The sequence below is a fragment of the Oncorhynchus kisutch genome, linkage group LG11 (genome assembly GCF_002021735.2).
Source record: "Oncorhynchus kisutch isolate 150728-3 linkage group LG11, Okis_V2, whole genome shotgun sequence".
Classification (NCBI taxonomy): Eukaryota; Metazoa; Chordata; class Actinopteri; order Salmoniformes; family Salmonidae; genus Oncorhynchus; species Oncorhynchus kisutch.
The window spans coordinates 71,652,803-71,674,512 of NC_034184.2; the positions used below are offsets into that span (position 1 = coordinate 71,652,803).

Here is a 21,710-nt window from a genome sequence, read left to right on the forward strand (position 1 = left end):
TTGGATTTCTCTCTGGCCAAGATGGCTGCCATTTTGTCCCCATTCTGTAACTTTGAGGGTTTATGACATAACCCCTCTAGTGATTTAATAAGATCTCTATTGTCATTGAACTGATAGAAGGTAGGTAGGTAAGCAAAATGGTTAGTGAGGTCTCCAGAGAGACATGGCAAGGTAGAGGTACAGCAGGTGGTATATGTTAGGAAGTAGCTGTTTCAGGACCGAGAAGGGTGTGCTTGAAAGGATGCACATAATTCTGCAATGTTGGGTTGAATTGGAGAGAGTCAATAAATCTTAAATCATTCTCCACTCACTGTATTTCGTTTTCATGCTAGTGAGGGCTGAGAATCCACTCTCACATACTGTAGGTATGTAGTTTCAAATGGTATCAGTGTCTTAACAGTGCAATTTACCAAGGCAAGAAACTCTTAGCGCAGCCCTATCCAGAAATCTCGCAGTGGCTTCTGATTAAATTCAATTTCGATGAGGCTCTCTTGTTCAGATATCGGTAAGTGGACTGGAGGCAGGGCATGAAAGGGATAAAGAATGCAATTGTTTGTGTCGTCCGTTTCGGGAAGGCACCTGGGTAATTGCGCACCCAGATCACTCAGGTGCTTCGCTATATCACATTTGACATTGTCCGTAAGCTTGAGTTCATTTGCACACAAAAAAACACACAATTATGAAAAGACCTGTGTGTTGTCCTTGTTAATGCGGACAGAAAAGAGCTCCAACTTCTTAAGCGTAGCCTCAATTTTTCCCCGCACATTGAATATTGTTGCTATTGACAGCAAGAGCCTCTCGGTGGATCCTGCAGTTGACCCAAGTGACTTCGAGAGAAACTACTAGCACGCTCGTTACCACTTCACTATGTCTCCCTGTCATGGCTTTTGCGCCATGTACAGATACCAACACATCTTGACCACCAAAGTCCGATTGATGTCACAAAGCTGTCCAGTACTTAAAAACGATCCTCTCATGTTGTCCTGGTTTCCAGTGGTTTGCAGAAGAGGATGTCTTCCTTAATTGACCCCCCATAAACGTAACGTATTTTTGAAAAACATGGTAATACAGATATTGAGAGATAAATCGTAAAAGAAAAGGAGGATTATTTGTTGGCACAAGCGGGGAGCCCACCCAACAGTGAGTTGCAGTAGTCCAGATGGGAGAGGACAAGTGTCTTGATTAGGACCTGCGCCGCTTCCTTTGTGAGGTAAGGTCGTACTCTACGGATATTGTAGAGCATGAACCTGCAGGAGCGGGTCACAGCTTTGATGTTTGCGAAGAACGACAGGGTGTTGTCCAGGGTCACACCAATGTTCTTTGCACTCTGGGAGGGTGACACTATGGAGTTGTCAACCGTGAAAGAGAGGTCTTTGAGCGGGCAGGGCTTCCCTGGGAGGAAGAGAAGCTCTGTCTTGCCAAGGATAAGCTTGAGGTGATGGGCCGACATCCAAGTTGAGATATCTGCCAGGAATGTGGATCGGACCCTGGGTGTCAAAAGGGGGGAAGGTGAAACGATAATGTGGGATATGACGGAGCCTAGTGACTTGGTGTATAGAGAGAAGAGGAGAGGGCCTAAAACCGAGCCCTGGGGGACACCAGTAGTGAGAGTACGTGGTGCCGACACAGATCCTCTCCACGTCACCTGGTAGGAGCGGCCTGCCAGATAGGATGCAATCCAAGAGTGTGCATAGCCTGAGATGCCCAGTCCTGAGAGGGTGGAGAGGAGGATCTGATGGTTCACGGTGTCTAGGAGGATGAGAACAGAGGAGAGTCAGCTTTGGCAGTGCGGAGAGCCTCCATGACACAGAGAAGAGCAGTCTTGGTTGAGTGACCCGTCTTGAAGCCAGAATGGTTAAGGTCAAGAAGATCATTCTGAGAGATTATTGAGTTATTGAGATGGGATTGTTGTAGATGTATTTTTCTTATTCAACAGTTGATTGATGATTATCCAAGTTGACTTTAAATTATTTAATGGTTCTTGGAATTTGTTAGTCAAATATATTTTGGGGGATATCCGAAGAAGGTGACTAAATTTGTTCTTAAACTTTTAGTAATTTTCAGAATTCATGGGAGAAGGATTTGTGAGAAACTTTTTATACAAAACATTTTTTTAACATGATTTTTTGAGACTGATTGTTAACCAGGGTTTCCAGAACCCTTCTGCTGCTCTCTTAAGTAGCATAACTAAGGGGAAACAATTCAGAGATGTGATAAAAGTCTGGTAAGCAGACTCCACATAAGCCTGATTATAAACATTTTCCCATGAAATATCATCAATCAACATTTTAAAGCGCTCACAATTACTTTTAATTTCCAGCTGCCAAAAAGAAGTGGAAAATTGGAAAGTGGTCTGAAATGTCAGTATAAAGTATGCCTGTATTAGCCACAATATTCATAAAAAAATAATATCAATAAGGGTGTCAGATAAACTGGTCATCTGGTTGTGATCGTATAGATGAGGGGATACAGATAGCTGGAGTATAAAGTATTCAGAAAGACAGATCAGTGAGTGGTTCTCATTTTTAAATAGGTTTATGTTGTAATCACCAAATAGAAAACACATTTTATCTTCTATTAATCAAATGCAAGGTTGATGCAAGGATATCAATGAAACTACCAATGTCAGAATCGGGTGGCCGATAGATTATCACTTTTTTTATCACCAAAAAATGAACAGGAGGGCATTTCTATGAAAAGAGATTGAACATCAATGTTATCATATGTAAGTGCAAGGTCCTCGCTTACAAAGAACTGAAAATGTTTCTGAACAAAAATGGACACTCCTCCCACTCTTTATGTTCTATAGTGCTGAACAGCATTATAAGGAGACATGTCATGAAGCATGGTTGTCTCTGAATGGTCAACAACTATCACGTTTCAGGTATGACCCAGATGCGGACAGTGTCAAAGAAACAAACGTTTATTTCTAAAACAGGGGCGGGCAAACAACAGGTTAAAGGCAGGCAGGGATCAATAATCCAGAGAGGTTGCAAAGGGTCCAGAACGGCAGGCTGTCTCAGGGTCAGGGCAGACAGGGATCAATAATCCAGAGAGGGTGCAAAGGGTCCAGAACGGCAGGCTGTCTCAGGGTCAGAGCAGACAGGGATCAATAATCCAGAGAGGGTGCAAAGGGTCCAGAACGGCAGGCTGTCTCAGGGTCAGAGCAGACAGGGATCAATAATCCAGAGAGGGTGCAAAGGGTCCAGAACGGCAGGCTGTCTCAGGGTCAGGGCAGGTGGGGATCAATAATCCAGAGAGGGTGCAAAGGGTCCAGAACGGCAGGCTGTCTCAAGGTCAGAGCAGACAGGGATCAATAATCTAGAGAGGGTGCAAAGGGTCCAGAACGGCAGGCTGTCTCAGGGTCAGGGCAGACAGGGATCAATAATCCGGAGAGGTGGGGTAATGTACAAAATCGGCAGGTAGGCTCAGGGTCAGGGCAGGCAGAACGGTCAAAACCGGGTAAGGACTAGAAAACAGGAACAAGAAACAGGCAAGAGCAGGTGAACAAAATGCTGGTAGGTTTCATAAACAAAACAAACTGGCAACAGAAAAACAGAGAACACAGGTATAAATACACAGGGGATAATGGGAAAGACAGGCAAACACCTGGGGGGGGGTGGAGACAAGCACAAAGACAGGTGAAACAGATCAGAGTGTGACAACAACGGAAAGTTCATGACTGAAAGAAAATGGATAATGAACAAGGTGGTCAAGATTTTTAGGAAGACTGTAAACGTTCAAATGGAAGGTAGTAAATAAGATTGTCTTAGTATTAGATCAACTGCTATACAGGTTGCTATAATGCTTAAGTTTATAGTAATCACAAGTGATAGACTTATTTCTGGACATTTCAGGAAATTTGAATCTGGATCAACACAATCATTTTTTTAATTGTTCGCTTCACTAATATATATATGGGTTAAAGACCATGTTTTCAGAGTTGATATCCTGCCCAACTAGAGAGATACACAGTCGAAATCAACCAGAGAGTGGAACGGAAACATAGAAGTGCATGCCTCACATGTCCAATACAACCATACAGTTGTGTTAGTTTTATCAATAAGGGTGGACATCCTATGGAATGCACATTGACCCAGTCCACATAACACCACTGAAGACTTCAGAGGGTTATGGCATTTGGAGCAATGTGTGTTTTTGGTCATGAGGTTAAGTGAGAATGTTTGTGTGTGTGTGTGTGTGTGTGTGTGTGTGTGTGTGTGTGTGTGTGTGTGTGTGTGTGTGTGTGTGTGTGTGTGTGTGTGTGTGTGTGTGTGTGTCAAATCAGCTGACTATAGCGGAGCCAATTCATACAATTCATGCTGATCATACTTCAGGTATACTATGTTTCCTTTCTTTCATACGTTAGTCGTGGCAGCAGTTCCTTTCTACATCCGTCAGCTGAATAATGGAAAACCTGCAGCAAATACGTGTGTGTGTGTGTGTGTGTGTGTGTGTGTGTATGTGTGTGTGTGTGTGTGTGTGTGTGTGTGCTCCACAGGCAAGGAAGTAATCAGCCCATGCACCTGATTCCACAAAAGTATTGATTTCTACGTTTGTTTTCCAATGGTTGAATTATGGTATGAAGATCTGTGAAATATCATCAACAACAATTAAAAACACCTGCTTGTTGCTCAGATACAACCAATAGAACTGACAGAAGGTCTCAACTGCCATATGTCTTGGTCAAATATGCAATGGTTGTATAACACTCAATAACAAACGACGACAGTTCTGTACAACCTCTTAAGCTTTTAAACAAAAAGTTTGATTGTTGGGCTGAAAAAATTATCTGGCAATGAGTCTTGTTGGTTCTGATTTTTTTTTTAAGTGATTAAACGATTTTGTTGGAGCACATATATGCTTAATGGCGTTGGCAAATTAGTACAATTAATCAGGAGTGCAAATTAGTTATTGATTTAGCGCTTCAAAAGGAAAACATTCCATTCCGGCGTTCTAGCGAGGTAGCTATGAATCATGATGAAATGACCACCTTGTTTACTTTACTTTCTCATACTAGTTCAGAATCAATTGAGGCATTTTATAATCATTTACTCACCCGTACAAAAAAAGACTGCCGTTTTGAAACTGCAGTAACTGCAGTCGACTGTGGTATTTTGGACCCAATAATTGCAGAATAACTGCAGTGTACAAAATTACTGCAGCAAAAAAACTGTTATTTTGGACAAAGTATTTTTCGCATACTGCAGTTATACTGCACTCTGACAGAATTATTTTATTCATAAAGGCATAAATAACCTATCATTTCAGGCCTCCCTGAGACAAAGTCAATCCTCGGGTATGAATGTTTGCTTCAATGATGACAAATGTGCATTAATTTATTTAATACTGATACTGCATTTCAGTCACACAACTCATATAATAACATCCATATTAAAATATCATGGCAATATGCACAGGTTCATCATGTGAGATTTGAATTTCTTTTCAGGGTTTTATTGTTCCTAATATAAGCACATTGTAGGAGGTTATGAAATCTGAAATCTGTTTTACATTACATTTAGGATGTTACGTAAGTGACATCATCATCATGGGACTGACACGCATAACTGTGAGAGAGGCATTATCACTGACAAGTCATGGCAGTGTGGATTGGATTCAACAACTGGGCTTTGATGATTGCAACATCACAGTGCTGGAGAAAAATGATATGCTCCATCAAAGTGCTGAGGGGTAAAGCAGAAAACTAGAAATGCTTCAGTGCCATCTAGTGGTGGATCTGGGGGGAACAGGTGGAATTCACAGCAAAAACTGCACTGTATTTCAAGTCCCAACCAACAAATAGTTACAAAGAAAGGTCAAGGACCATAGATCCTAATAATTGTATGACATGTTAATGTATATGGAGTTTGTAGATCATTAAACTGTACTTCATTTGGATGGGAGTAATCGTCATTGGACTTATTAAGAGAAACATCATTGGATGTATTGGACTTTAACACCATTGGACTTGTCATAAACAATGCAGATAGTTTGTGTCCTCACTCATCTGGGTATTATTGTCAATTCTGTAAATATTTGAATAAATTCTAATCAAGTATTGGGCATCTAGTTTTTTCTCCCTAAAATCACATTCTGATGCCTTCATCGCTCACCTAGATCATTGTGACAGACATCTGTATGAATGAGCCTCAAGATGACATTGCCCAGAATTAATTAACTTGCTCACTCAACAATTTCCAGAAAAAAAAGGCATTTTCAGGGAGTACGTTTTCATCTAGCCACCAAGCTCATCATCTCTGTTACGCCATGATAACCATATCATTATGCCTAGACAGTCTTGTACTTCAAAATGATTGTCTGCCCACATATGCAAAAAAAAACAGGTCATCTTCTGTTAGATCCATGAAGAGCAAATAAGGAAAGAATAAAATTGAATCTAATTTAACAAAGACTATACATTTATCTTTCACACATTATATCACACACGTTTGTCTGATCACACATACGCACACACACTCACACAAAACACACCTTGCCCTCATGCACATTCATGAGCACACTCCATACACACAGATCCTCAAATCCAGTTCTGTCCTTGACAGGGTCACATACAGCTCAGCTTGCACTCTCTCTTCCCTCTTTCTCACTACACTGTTTAATATTATGTATGTCTACTATATACAGGCTGGTTTAATGTTATATATGCCTACTATAAACAGGCTGGTTTGATGTTATATATGCCTACTATATACAGGCAGGTTTAATGTTATATATGCCTACTATAAACAGGCTGGTTTGATGTTATATATGTCTACTATATACAGGCTGGTTTAATGTTATATATGCCTACTATAAACAGGCTGGTTTGATGTTATATATGCCTACTATATACAGGCAGGTTTAATGTTATATATGCCTACTATAAACAGGCTGGTTTAATGTTATATATGCCTACTATATACAGGCCGGTTTAATGTTATATATGCCTACTATATACAGGCCGGTTTAATGTTATATATGTTTACTATATACAGGCCGGTTTAATGTTATATATGCCTACTATATACAGGCAGGTTTAATGTTATATATGTTTACTATATACAGGCAGGTTTGATGTTATATATGCCTACTATATACAGGCAGGTTTAATGTTATATATGTTTACTATATACAGGCAGGTTTAGTGTTATATATGTTTACTATATACAGGTTGGTGTAATGTTATATACAGTTGAAGTTGGACGTGTACAAACACCTTAGCCAAATACATTTAAACTCAGTTTTTCACAATTCCTGACATCAGAATAATAGTAGAGGGAGTGATTTATTTCAGCTTTTATTTATTTTATCACATTCCCAGTGGGTCAGAAGTTTACATACACTCAATTAGTATTTGGTAGCATTGCTTTTAAATTGTTAACTTGGGTCAAACGTTTCGGGTAGCCTTCCACAAACTTCCCACAATGGGTTTGGTGAATTTTGGCCCATTCCTCCTGACAGAGCTGATGTAACTGAGTCAGGTTTGTAGGCCTCCTTGCTCGCACACGCTTTTTAAGTTCTGCCCACAAATTTTCTATGGGATGAGGTCAGGGCTTTGGGATGGCCACTCCAATACCTTGACTTCGTTGTTCTTAAGCCATTTTTCCACAACTGTGGAAGTATGCTTGGGGTCATTGTCCATTTGGAAGACCCATTTGCGACCAAACTTGAACTTCCTGACTGATGTCTTGAGATGTTGCTTCAATATATCCACATCATTTTCCTCCCTCATGATGCCACATATTTTGTGAAGTGCACCAGTCCCTCCTGCAGCAAAGCACCCCCACAACATGATGCTGCCACCCAGGTACTTCACGGTTGGGATGGTGTTCTTCGGCTTGCAAGCCTCCCCCTCTTTCCTCCAAACATAATGATGGTCATTATGGCCAAACAGTTATATTTTTGTTTCATCAGACCAGAGGACATTTCTCAAAAAAGTGCGATCTTTGTCCCCATGTGCAGTTGCAAACCGTAGTCTGGCTTTTTTATGGCGGTTTTGGAGCAGTGGCTTCTTCCTTGCTGGGCGGCCTTTCAGGTTATGTTGATATAGGACTCGTTTTGCTGTGGATATAGATACTTTTGTACCTGTTTCCTCCAGCATCTTCACAAGGTCCTTTGCTGTTGTTCTGGGATTGATTTGCACTTTTCGCACCAAAGTACGCTCATCTCTAGGAGACAGAACGCTTCTCCTTCCTGAGCGGTATGACAGCTGTGTGGTCCCATGGTGTTTATACTTGCGTACTATTGTTTGTACAGATGAACGTGGTACCTTCAGGCATTTGGAAATTGCTCCCAAGGATGAACCAGACTTGTGGAGGTCTACACTTTTTTTCTGCGGCTGATTTCTTCAGATTTTCCCATGATGTCAAGGAAAGAGGCACTGAGGTAGGCTTTGAAATACATCCACAGGTACACCTCCAATTGACTCAAATTATATCAATTAGCCTATCAGAAGCTTCTAAAGCCATGACATCATTTTCTGGATTTTTTCCCAAGCTGTTTAAAGGCACAGTGAACTTGGTGTATGTAAACTTCTGACCCACTGGAATTATGATACAGTGAATTATAAGTGAAATAATCTGTCTGTAAACAATTGTTGGAAAAATTACTTGTGTCATGCACAAAGTAGATGTCCTAACTGACTTGCCAAAACTATAGTTTGTTAACAAGACAAGACATTTGTGGAGTGTTAGTTTTACTGACTCCAACCTAAGTGTATGTAAACTTCCGACTTCAACTGTATGTCTACTATATACAGGCTGGTTTAATGTTATATATGCCTACTATGTACAGGCTGGTTTAATGTTATATATGCCTACTATATACAGGCTGGTTTAATGTTATATATGCCTACTATATACAGGCTGGTTTAATATTATATATGCCTACTATATACAGGCTGGTTTAATGTTATTTTTGCCTACTTTATACAGGCTGGTTTAATGTTATATGAGTCCTATATTCAGGCCAACACTGGAATCTCAATCGAGCCCGCTGCTAACGGACTAAGTCATACCTCCACGGCAAATGCCTGTGAATCTTAAGTGTGGCCCCGGACAGCGCCACTGAGCATGATGAATGGCCCTGTGCTGCACTGCGTTCCGCTGCTGTCACAGTTTGCCAGTTGGATGGCTCGCCTGATGGACATAATTGGAATGGACAAAGTCTGGATGGTGGCTGTTTGTAACACTACAGCACGGCATAGGCGCACACATTTACAAAAACGAATATGTTTCGTCTGTCAACAACGTTGAATACAAATATGTATTTGAACTAACTGCCAATTGCCCGTGGGGTTGGTCCTTCAGTCGGTCAACATTTGAGACAAAATATCCCCATTTAAGTATTATTAAACCGACTTCAACATGCGTATCTCTGTCTGTGGCAATCAAGATGTGTTTGTTCCTGACCCTAAGACATGTTCACAAGACGGAAGGACATGCAGGCTGATGCATGCATACTTACTGACGTGTTGCAGGTGTGTAAATGGTTTAGCGCATGTGCCAAGTAATAGAAATGTCAATGCAGTACCGGCATTCTAATAAGTTCGGTATTTAATACTTTCCTTTTTCAAAATTCGACCCACTGTAGGACTAACCACACAGACAACCGGTAGGGTATGTTCAAATGTAACTTTATTCAACATTCTGGCTTGAAAGGAAACGTTCCACGTTTTTCCACTGCTTAGTTGTATGCTGTATACCAAAAGCTGGTTTTCACAGGCTGATTCATCAGCCGACACAACAGTTATAACATATTCTACTCACACGCTCTTCTCTTCATGGGTTCTGGATGCAGGATAAACACAGAGTTGATTACACCCTGCACTGTCAATGCTGAAGAGCATCAGTCCCGTATTAAGAGGATCTTCCCATGTCTTCAAGGAGGAAGATAATGAAGCCGGACACTGTCCTTCTGCGAGCATCAATACAAAACTTACTCCGATGAGATTGTTTGCTCTCCTGTCATGATCAGGCTGTGACCACATACAGTACTGTGTCTCATTTGAACTATTTACAACTCCTTTCACATTCAAAGTCATCAATACGGAATCGTTCGTTCCTATCCTTGTTGGCCACTGTGCTCATACATATACTGAGTTTGTTCCAAGCTGTGAAAATACTTCCTGTTGTTATTCACCACCCCTTCAGCCATTACACATGTTATCTAGAGGGAACTGGCAGTTAAGTGCATTAGTGCAGCTAAATCCAATCCCCTGTGGAGAGGAACTACTGGTTCATGGCCATCGGTTTGTAAGAGAGGAGCTAGACTGTTTGCAGACATATCAATAAAATTAAATCAGTCAAATGTATTTATAAAGCACTTTTTTACATCATCAGATGTCACAAAGTTCTATACAGAAACCCAGCCTAAAACCCCAAACAGCAAGCAATGCAGATGTAGAAACATGGTGGCTAGGAAAAACTCCCTAGAAAAGCAGGAACCTAGGAAGAAACCTAGAGAGGAGTCAAAAACAAAAACAGTTGGTCCGGGACAATGTAGCACGTACAGTGAACAGGTCAGGGTTCCATTACTGCAGGCAGAACAGCTGAAACTGGAGCAGCAGCCTGACCAGGTAGACTGGGGACAGCCGGGTGTCATCAGGCCAGGTTGTCCTGAGGCATGGTCCCAAGGGCTCAGATCCACCGGGAGAGGAGGGAGAGAGGGAGAGAGAGATAATTAGAGGGAGAATACTTAAAATCCCACAGGACACCAGATGAGACAGGATAATTACACTAGATATAACAGACTGACCCTAGCCCCCCGGCACAGAGACTATTGCAGCATAGATCCTGGAGGCTGAGACGGGGGAGTCGGGGGACACTGTGGCCCTGTCCGACGAAACCCCTGGACATATCTGCCCATCATCAGGTGGTTGTATTCGCAAGTAAATAGGCTACCTTTCACAACTCCCACACAATGTTTGCATGTTATAATGTCGCCGCAGTGTTGTGTTGGCAACAACCATAATTCAACAAATAATTACTTGTTTACTACAGTATATAGAGGTTAGGGTTTTTCTCATTTCTCCAGTGTTAGCAAGCCTCCCTTTCTCCTAGCCTGGGTACCAGAGTGTTTGTGCTATCATTCCACTCCTTGTCACTTCTTGTCATGTGACACAGAGTATAAGGAGTGGAAGGTTAGCACAGACAGGCCTGGATTTCAGGCTACATTTCTCCTCCCTCTTATCTTCTAACTAACCAGTTTGACAGGATGGGCTGAGCAAGGCACTGTACAGAATCACTGATCTACAAATCATTTTCCATCCCAAATAACTTTTCATTATGTTCTCGCAGCACCTTGCACACATCTATCCCCTGGAACACCCTATAGTCTATGACCATGGAGGATTGCCATTGCTGCAGTACCAAGTGAGATGGCAGCCCAGGACTCCAGTTCACATATTCTAAAATCTTCCCCTGACTTTCCATCCTGCCGCCTTGTGACTTTGTCCTCCTGTATTGTCCCTTTATGAGCCTTATTATCTTCCTCAATAAATCTTTAAATAACTATGTACTTTGAGGTGTTGCGTCAAGAGAATTGGGAAGTGTAGAGTATTGCTTGGCACACATACGTACCATGAATGGAACTTCCACAGGCACCGTAGTCCAATTACAACCCTCTTCCTGGAATCTGCCCAATGCCACATCACCTACAGGTACAAAGGGTAAACACATCAGGAAATGTTCCCACTTATAAGCACAAACATGTCTTGAGAAATGATCATCTTTAATACTCTGCTGCTCAGTCTGTTAGTGTGTGCACCACAATGTCAGCAGCCATGGACTCAATCAGTTGTTCAATATGTCTGGATCTACTGAAGGATCCGGTGACTATTCCCTGTGGACACAGCTACTGTATGGGCTGTATTAAGGACTGCTGGGATCAGGATGATCCGAAGGGTGTCTATAGCTGCCCTCAGTGCAGACAGACCTTCACCCCAAGGCCTGTTCTGAAGAAAAGCACCATGCTAGCAGAATTGGTGGAGACTCTGAAGAAGACAGGACTCCAAGCTGGTACCCCTGCTCACCATTATGCTGGACCTGGAGATGTTGCGTGTGATGTCTGCACTGGGAGAAAACTCAAAGCGGTCAAGTCCTGTCTGGTGTGTCTGGCCTCTTACTGTGAGACTCACCTCCAGCCTCACTATGAATCTCCTACCTTTAAGAAGCACAAGCTGGTCAAAGCCTCCACACAACTAGAGGAGAAGATCTGCTCTCATCATGACAAACTGGTGGAGATTTACTGCCATACTGATCAGCAGTTTATCTGTTATCTGTGTACAATGGATAAACATAAAGGCCATGATACAGTCTCAGCTGAATCAGAAAGGACTGAGAGACAGGTAAGGACAACAACTCTGTAATAATTGTTCATTCACAGTATCAATGTGAGAATACTATTAATTACAAAATATTATTCACATATATTTCTGTATGACATTGAAAAGGAAGTTAGCCCACACCCAATAACCTAAGGCTGGCAGGTAGCCTAGCAGTTAAGAGCATTGGACCAGTAACTGAAATGTGTCTGGTTTGAGTCCCTGAACCGGCAAGGTGGGTGGGTGGGTGCCCAGGACCGAGTTTAGGAAATCCTGGATTAAGGCAGCCACTGTCACCTCTCTGATTCAGAGGGGTTGGGTTAAATGTGGAAAATATATATCGGTTGAATGCATTCAGTTATGTGTATCTCCTTTCCCTGAGCTAATGCCTAGGCTTTGAGTACTTTTGCAGGCTTATGTGCTTTTTTGGCACACAGGAGACCTGGGATAGAAAATGATTGGTCATGCGCATACAGACACGCATGTGACTTTTCTTCCATAAGTCATGGACTTTGACCTATCATGAAGTTTGATCTGTTCTCAGTAAGACAGAGTCACTTGTACACATGAACAATGGACTGACATTTGTTTTTTTACACCAGAGTCAACTGGGAGAGAAACAGAAGGAAACCAAACAGAGAATCCAGAAGAGACAGAAAGAGATACAGGATGTGAGACAGGCTGTGAAGTCACTCAGGGTGAGAGTTGTTGACCATTTGGATGTATTTACTTAGAAGATAGTCCCCTTTAAAGTAAACTACAGTAAAACTGAAGCCAGTGATCAGCCCAGTGCTGGGCCATGTTCCATTCCCACTGAGCCCCACTGTTGGGAACAAGTTGTCTGGGGTTCTTGTGAGAGCTGAGTGAATGAACTGGTTGAAATGGAACCCCTCCTCTCTTTGTTTGTTTCCTAACAGCGCTCTGCACAAGCAGCAGTGGGGGACAGTGAGAGGATCTTTACTGAACTGATCCACTCCATTGAGAGAAAGTGCTCTGAGGTGAAAGAGCTGATCAGAGCCCAGGAGAAGGTTGAAGTGAGTCGAGCAAAAGGACTGCTGAAGCAACTGGACCAGGAGATGGCTGAGCTGAGGAGAAGAGAGGGCGAGTTGGAGCAGCTCGCACACACAGAAGACAACATTCAATTCCTCCAGGTGATATCAGTGACTCTCTGTCCCCAGCATCAGGTGTTACTGCTGAAAGTGAAATGTTTGTATTTCTCAACAATAATCTTTTCTGTTTTTGTATGTCTCTGTAGAGTTTCCAGTCTCTCTGTGTCCCTCCTCGATGTGAAAACTTACTCAGCATCACTGTCAACCAACACGTCTTCTTTGAGGATGTAAGAAAATCAGTCACTGAGCTAAAAAGCCAATTAGGAAAAATCTGCTCTGGGGAAATTGCCAAGATCTCTGTAAAATGTAGGTAACCTAGGCAACTACTGAGCCCTTCGACTTTCTGTAATGTTTTTGTCATGATCAGTATTGAACTGTGTTTATATATTTAATTTCCTATGTTTCCATAGTGACAAAAGTCCACATTGTTCCACCTTCTGAGCCCCATTGTCTTCCGTCATTTGGCACAACTCAGTCTGGACTGTCAGTTGGAGGACTAGCATCACATGGGAATGATACCACCTGTCAGAAGACAAGGCCTGAACCCAAAACCAGAGAGGAGTTCTTAGAATGTGAGGAAAGAATATACCCCAGCTAGTGCATAGTTTCTTAGAGCTTTGTGAGAGCATGGTTATTTTGCATACAATCTTTCCACAGTATTCTGAGAATGGTGCAGGATACCCAACTAGCACATAATGTTCTGAGAACCATGTTTCTTAGGTAGGAATTTTAGTAGTTCAGCATACGGATTTCTACATGTTTCCTCATTCTTAAAAAAAAAAGTGCTACCGGTTGCCTTCAGACAAGTGCCGTGACACTTGTGGGGGTCGTAGAGCAAGTTAGTTTGTAGCCCAAATGGTTCGGACACTACCAAACAGAAGTTGGCACATCGAGATCGCCACTTTACATAAAACCACAAGAAAACATTAAGTTCAAAGAACATTCTATGAGTGTTATTTAAAAACATATGCATTCCGTTCTCAGCATCAACAAAACTCTATCTTGTTCATAAGTGTGTTCAGGTGTGTCGGCCGCATCCACTAGTTGGCCACACCTGATCTTAATGAGTGCTTGCCAGCTAGCACATTTTGTTCCTTGGTAGTTATGGGAATGTACGTTTTTGGTTTCCCATTGGTTCTGGGAACGAAGCCATACATTTCTTACCCGGTAAAACTGAGTGTTTTATAAACCTTCTGAGAATGGAAGTAAAAAAATGTAAATTACTAGGCTGCAGGAGGTTCTGAGAATGTTTTACTATGGTTCCCTGAAAGTTTTCCTGGGAGTTTTATTAACTTTCTGAGAACAGAAATTTTAGATTATTTGAAGGTAATTAAATAACGTTCTGAGAACATTTAAGAACACTGCTAGCTCAGTTTGGGTGAACTGTTTAGAACTCCAAGCACAGATGGGACACCTTGGAAAGTCATTTGCTTAGGCATTAATTATGCATTTATTTTTTATTGTGGCACGGTGTCAGTGAGCCTCAAACCTATGATCTTCTGTTCTCTATTCATGGAATTAGTCCACTACACCACCAGGACAGTTGCGATTAATTTTTTTAACTTATACAAACCTGTTTATTATAGTCTATTCAAACAGACCATATTTCAACATAAAAAATCACTCATTAATATCAATTAGTGGGCGTGGCCAGCATAAACACACTTAAGAAGATAGAGGATAGAGAGAGTTTTGTTGACGCTGAGAACTATTTTTTCCTTCCCACCTTCTGACACCCAGGTGGCAGCACACATTGTTGCGTGCCTAGCAGATATCTTAGCTTGGATGTTGGCCCACCACTTTAAGCTCTACCTCGACAAGATGGAGCTGCTCTTTCTCCCGGGGAATGCCTGCCCACTCAAAGACCTCTCAATCATGTTTGACAACTCCACAGTGTTCCCCACCCAGAGTGCAAAGAACATTGGTGTGACCCTGGACAACACCCTGTTTTTCTCTGCAAACATCAAAGCAGTGACTCGCTGCTGCAGGTTCGTGCTCTACAAGATCAGTAGAGTACAACCCTACCTCACACAGGAAACAGTGCAGGTCTTAATCCAGGCACTTGTCATATCCTGTCTGGACTACTGCAACTCTGTGTTGGCTCGGCTCCCCGCGTGTGCCACCTGGAACTTGTCCAGAATGCCTGGTTTTCAACCTTCCCAAGTTCTACCATGTAACCCCACTCCTGAGTGCACTGCACTGGCTTCCAGTTGAAGCTCGCATCCACTACAAGACCATGGTGCTTGCCTACGAAGCAGAAAGAGGAACTGCCCATCCCTTCCTTCCGGCTATGATAAAACAAAAAACTTACGTTCACACAGCTTCCAAAGAACCAAATGTGCTAGCTGGGACTGTACAATGCACATTCATATACTACACACACCAACACCTGGATGCACACATACATTTCACCTGTTGTTTTTTCTTCATCCTCAGATTACTGTCAGCTCACATTGGATCCCAACACGGCATTTAACTGTCTGTGTCTGTCTGAGGGGAACAGAAAGGTGACACGGCGTTATAAGGACCAGCTTTATCCTGCCCATTCAGACAGATTTACCACTTACCCCCAGGTGTTGTGTGGAGAGGGTCTGTCTGGAGCCTGCTACTGGGAGGTGGAGTGGAGCGGGGACTGGGTTGATATAGCTGTCTCATATAAAGGGATAAGCAGGAGTGGACCTGACGAGGGTTTGTTTAGAAGCAGTAAACAGGCCTGGTGTTTGGAGTGTGATGCTTCTGGTTGCTCTTTCTATCACAATGATAAACCGATTGTCATACCTGTCTCCTGTTCCACCAGAGTAGGAGTGTATCTGGACCACAGTGCAGGAACTCTGTCTTTCTACAGCGTCTCTGACACAATGACCCTCCTCTGCAGAGTCCAAACCACTTTCACTCAGCCCCTCTATCCTGGGTTCACTGTCTCTAGAACTGTGAATATACTGAAACCAAACAAGATTATTATAGCAAACTGAAACTAAAACAAAAACTAATCTTGAAAAAACTATTCAGTAAACCGAACTAACTAAATTGTAAAAATAAATAAACAAATAAATAAACATAACCTAACTAGGCAAGTCAGTTAAGAACAAATTCTTATTTACATTGACGGCCTACTTGGGAACAGTGGGTTAACTGCCTTGTTCATGGGCAGAATGACCGATTTTACCTTGTCAGCTTGGGGATTCGAGCTGACAAACCCGTTTTAAAAACTAAAACTATACTGAAACTATTTTCTTTGACTCCAAAATAAAATATAACCATCATGAACTATGTTCAGTTTGAGGTTTTTTTCTCAAAACTTTCGGCAAATATCTAATAGGGTTTTCAATGGGGTTTTCAAGCTTTTAAGGTGTTTTCAAGCTACTAAATCAGGAGAAGCCGGTGTTTAAAATAGACCTAGCTTGTGCATCACTATCACTAGGGACAGACTTTGATTTGGAGGCCACAGGCAGATGCCAGTCTGAGCCCACCCTCCCCCTTGAACGAAGCAGATTAAAAAGGCTAATTGAAAACCTTTGAAATACTCTTCATTAGTAAAGGTCTTTGCATCACCACCTAAAGGGGTGGGCAATCATTTTGGCTCGAGGGGCACATCTGGATTCTAAAATTCAACAGACTTTTTGGGGACCAGTTTGTGTGTCAAAAGCAATTTGCGTCCCAGAAACAGGGCAGTTGTTTGAAAATAAGTATCATTATAGTTTCTACATACAGTGGTTCCTCCCTTAAAAGTTACATCATACTGAAGCACACCTTATGTACTGCCGCAGCATTCTGTGGCACGTCATTTAATTCTCAGCCATTTCTTCTGTTACTGCAAGTTATTGCTAGTTTGACCACAAGAGGGCATCCTTGAGAAGCATTTGATAGTCCTCCCGTATTGGCATTACCAGAGAATGTAAAACCTTTTTTGTAATAACATAGTATATGGGATTAATTTTAAGAAATTTGGCTTAATTAATTTGATTAATATTATGGTGTTTCTATTCAGAGAAAAAATATGCACAGTTTGTCTCTACGTTAGCTAACATATTCCTCTCAATTGTACATTGTACATATTTGGCTTGACTCGTTATGATGTTATAACTACTTACATTTGCCTCCCCGTAATGTTTTGTCAGCTATCTTTGCTGAAGAAAGTCACCAGGGAGGGGTGGCTCATGTCAAATTCATCATTGGAACCACTCGATATGATTGGTCATATAAAAACCTATAGAGACTGGCCTTCATGGTTAGTCTCTATAGACTAACCATGGAATCAGGCCTTCATTGTTTAATTTCTGCAAAGGAATAACTACTAAAGGACCAGAAGATACTTTATTGGGCCAAGAAACACGAAAAATTGACATTAGACTTGTGGAAATCTGTCCTTTGATGAATACAAATTTGAGATTTTTGGTTCCAACAGCCGTGTCTTTGTGAGATGCAGAGTAGGTGAATGGATGATCTCCGCATGTGTGGTTCCCACCATGAAGCATGGAGGAGAAGGTGTGATGGTGTGGGGGTGCTTTGCTGGTGAAACTGTCTGTGATTTATTTAGAATTCAAGATACAATTAACCAGCATGGCTACCAAAGCATTCTGCAGCGATACACCATCCCATTTGGTTTGCGCTTAGTGGGACTATCCTTTGTTTTTCAACAGGACAATGACCCAACACACCTTCAGGCTGTGTAAAGGCTATTTGACCAAGAAGGAGATTGATAGAGTGCTGCATCAGTTGATCTGGCTTCACAATCACTCAATCTCAACCCAATTGAGATGGTTTGGGATGAGTTGGACCAGAGAGTGAAGGAAAAGCAGCCAAGCAGCCAAGTTCAGCATATGAACTCCTTCAAGACTGTTGGAAAAGCATTCCAGGTGAAGCAGGTTGAGAGCATACCAAGAGTGTGAAAAGCTGACATCAAGTCAAAGTGTGGTGTTACGGCTCTCGTTTGTGGAATGACCGGACCAAGGTTCAGCGTGGTAGGCGTACATCGTTTTTTATTTGATGACACCAAAAGCAAAATAACGACTAAAAACGAAAGCGCACAGTTCTGTAAGGCAAAGAAACAATACAGAAAACAAGATCCCACAAAACCCAAACGGAAAATGACAACCTATATATGATCCCCAATCAGAGACAACGATAGACACACTCAAACCACACTCGGCCAAAACAAAGAAATAGAAAACATAGAATGCCCACCCAAATCACACCCTGACCTAACCAAATAGAGAAATAATAAGGCTCTCTAAGGTCAGGGCGTGACAGGTGGCTACTTTGTTTAACACTTTTTGGGTAACTACATAGTTCCATATGTGCTATTTCCTAGTTTTGATGTCTTCACTATTATTCTACAATCTAGAAAATAGTACAAATCAATCAAGAAAAACCCTTGAATGAGTAGGTATGTCCAAACTTCTGACTGGTACTGTATGTGGTAGTGGAGTAGGGGCCTGGGGAACACACTTAGTGTGTTGTGAAATCTGTTACGAATGTACTGTAATGTTTTTAAATTGTATTTTGCCAGACCCCAGGAAGAGTAGATGAATGGTGATCCATAATAAATACAAATACAAATCATACATTTTGTGTTGTGGTGGTGTGACAGTGTTATATGATGCACAATTTTATATATTATTTTATGTGTGATGTGTAAGTGTCTTAATGTGTTTGGACCTCAGGAAGAGTAGCTTCTGACTTGGCAGGAACTAATGGGAATCCCTAATAAAATACAAATACTGTCACGACTTCTGCCGAAGTCATTGCCTCTCCTTGTTCGGGCGGTGCTCGGCGTTCGACGTCACCGGTCTTCTAGCCATCATTGATCCTTTTTTCATTTTCCATTGGTTTTGTCTTGTCTTCCCACACACCTGTTTTCAATCCCATTCATTACCTGTTGTGTATTTAACCCTCTGTTTCCCCTCATGTCTTTGTCAGAGATTGTTTTATTGTCAGTGTAGTGTGATTGTTGTATAGGTGCGCATCGGGTCCTCGTACCCATGTTTGTGTGTTTATGTACATTTAGTGTTATGGAGCATACTCCGTGGACTTTATTAAAAGACTCAATTTTTCACTCCATTTGACTCTCCTGCGCCTGACTTCCCTGCCACCTATTACACCTATGCATGACAAATACAAATGGCCATGTAGTCTTATAATCTCCACCCGGCACAGCCAGAAGAGTACTGATTACCCCTCAGAGCCTGGTTCTTCTCTAGGTTTCTTCCTAAGTTCCTGCCTTTCCAGGGAGATTTTCCTGGCCACTGTTTCCCTACATCTGCATTACTTGCTCTCAGGGGTTTTAGGATCAGGTCTCAGTAAAGCACTTTGTGACCACTACTGTTGTAAAAAGGCATCTGTAAAGACATTTGACTGATTTATACTAAGCCTAACCCTAAACCTGACCCAATAGACAGTTCACTAGACACAGACCACACCTCAATGCATAGTTATTACAATATTTATTTAGGAAGATTAAAATGACGATTCATGAGGACAAAGTCACAAGGTGGAACGATGGTTGAACAGTTGGAGAACTGGAATATGTGAAATGTGCTCTCATTTCCCTTGGCAGGGTGATTGGCGTGAGCGAGGTGCTGCGAGAACATGCCCACTGGGCTCATACGTCAATTCAACACCTATTCCACTTTGGTTCAACGTCATTGAAATGGCGTGGAAATAAAGTTGATTCAACCAGCGGGTAATGTTTATTTAGGATGCAACATGATTTATTGATCAGTGATTCTGTACAGTGCCTTGCTCAGCTCCAAATTTGAGATTTTTGGATTCAAGCACAGTGTCTTTGTGAGATGCAGAGTAGGTGAACGGATCTCCGAATGTGTGGTTCCCACCATGAAGCATCTAGGAGGTGTGATGGTGTGGGGGTGCATTGCTGGCACAATTAGCCAGCATGTCTACCACAGCGTTCTGCAGCGATACGCCATCCCATCTGGTTTGCGTTTAGTGGGACCATCATTTGATTTTTCGACAGGACATTGACCCAAAGCATACCTTCAGGTTGTGTAAGGGCTATTTGACCAAGAAGGAATGTGATGCATCAGATGACCTGGCCTCCACAATCACCCAACCTCAACCCAATTGAGAGGGTTTGGGATGAGTTGGACCACAGAGTGAAGGAAAAGCAGCCAACAAGTGCTGAGCATACGTGGGAACTCCTTCAAAACTGTTGGAAAAGCATTCCAGTTGAAGCTGGTTGAGAGCATGCCAAGAGTGAGCTTGGTGTCATCAAGGCAAAGGGTGGTTACTTTGAACAATCTCAATAACACTCATGATTCCATGTATGTTATTTCATAGTTTTGATGTCTTCCCTATTATTCTACATTGTAGAAAATCCCTTGAATGAGTACCAATGATATCCAAACTTTTGACTGGTACTGTATGTGTAGTACGTTATTTTACTGTAGTCATAGTTTCACCTAGAAGTGTGCTTCACTGAAGAACTGGTAGTTCACTGCTGTTTGAGAATGACTCAACATTCGGGCTGATCTATGACCTTACAGAACCTCCCCTGGTCAGAGGGGGATGAAGCGACCTCACAGAGCTACACACAATGGCACTTTATGGACATACATCAGACATAGATTGGTGGTTCTGTAATGGACAGACAACAGAGTTAATGAATATACTGTGCACAATACAATCTCTGACACTGCTTGAGGAAGACAGAGTAGGATGGTATGTGACATGCAGTAACGAGGATGGACAGATGTCCGGTGCCCTAACAACTGGCCCCTAGCAACCAACCAGTGGTCAGAGCCCCAGGTCACAGAGGGGGCAGAGATCAGCAGGCAGACACCCCGACTCTTGCCGGAGAGGGCTCCTACTACAGAGGTTTGAGAGGGCTGTGAAATGGTGTTAACAGACACCGAGAGGGAATTCATAACAATTGCTGTGGGTTTGTAATAGAGGAGCAACCAAACAGTTTTGTGGTTATGTGCCCAAGTAAATAAGCTACTTTTCACAGCTTTCCCACACAATATGTTTTGCCACATTGTTATGTTGGCAACAACCACAATTAAACTAAACGATTGCTTCTGTGCTACAGTATGTGGAGAATAGGGTTTCTATGTCTCCAGTGTTTGCAAGCCTCCCTCCTTTCTCCTAGCTTGAGTACCAGAGGGTTTGTGCTATCTTTAGCACAGACATGCCTGGATATCAGGCTACATTTCTCCTCCCTCTTATCTTCTAACTAACCAGTTTGACAGGATGAGCTGAGCAAGGAACTGTACAGAATCACTGATCTACAACTCATATTCCATCACAAATAACTACTC

At 42.1% G+C, this 21,710-nt stretch overlaps 1 protein-coding gene across 2 annotated transcripts; it reads left to right on the forward strand.

Annotated features, from left to right (window-relative positions):
- The first annotated feature begins 11,716 nt into the window (after positions 1-11,716).
- Positions 11,717-19,140, forward strand: LOC109900159 (E3 ubiquitin/ISG15 ligase TRIM25-like). Of its 2 annotated transcripts, XM_020495875.2 has the most exons (6): positions 11,717-12,349; positions 12,928-13,023; positions 13,243-13,476; positions 13,581-13,740; positions 13,845-14,006; positions 15,871-19,140. In XM_020495875.2, the coding sequence occupies exons 1-6, from the start codon at positions 11,774-11,776 to the stop codon at positions 16,404-16,406; spliced, it is 1,764 nt and encodes a 587-aa protein (XP_020351464.1). In that variant the 5' UTR covers positions 11,717-11,773; the 3' UTR covers positions 16,407-19,140. The 2 variants fall into 2 exon arrangements, with proteins under 2 accessions (XP_020351464.1, XP_031692115.1); XM_031836255.1 differs by lacking the exon at positions 15,871-19,140 and having other exon boundaries at positions 13,581-13,661; positions 13,845-13,956.
- The last annotated feature ends 2,570 nt before the right edge of the window (positions 19,141-21,710 follow it).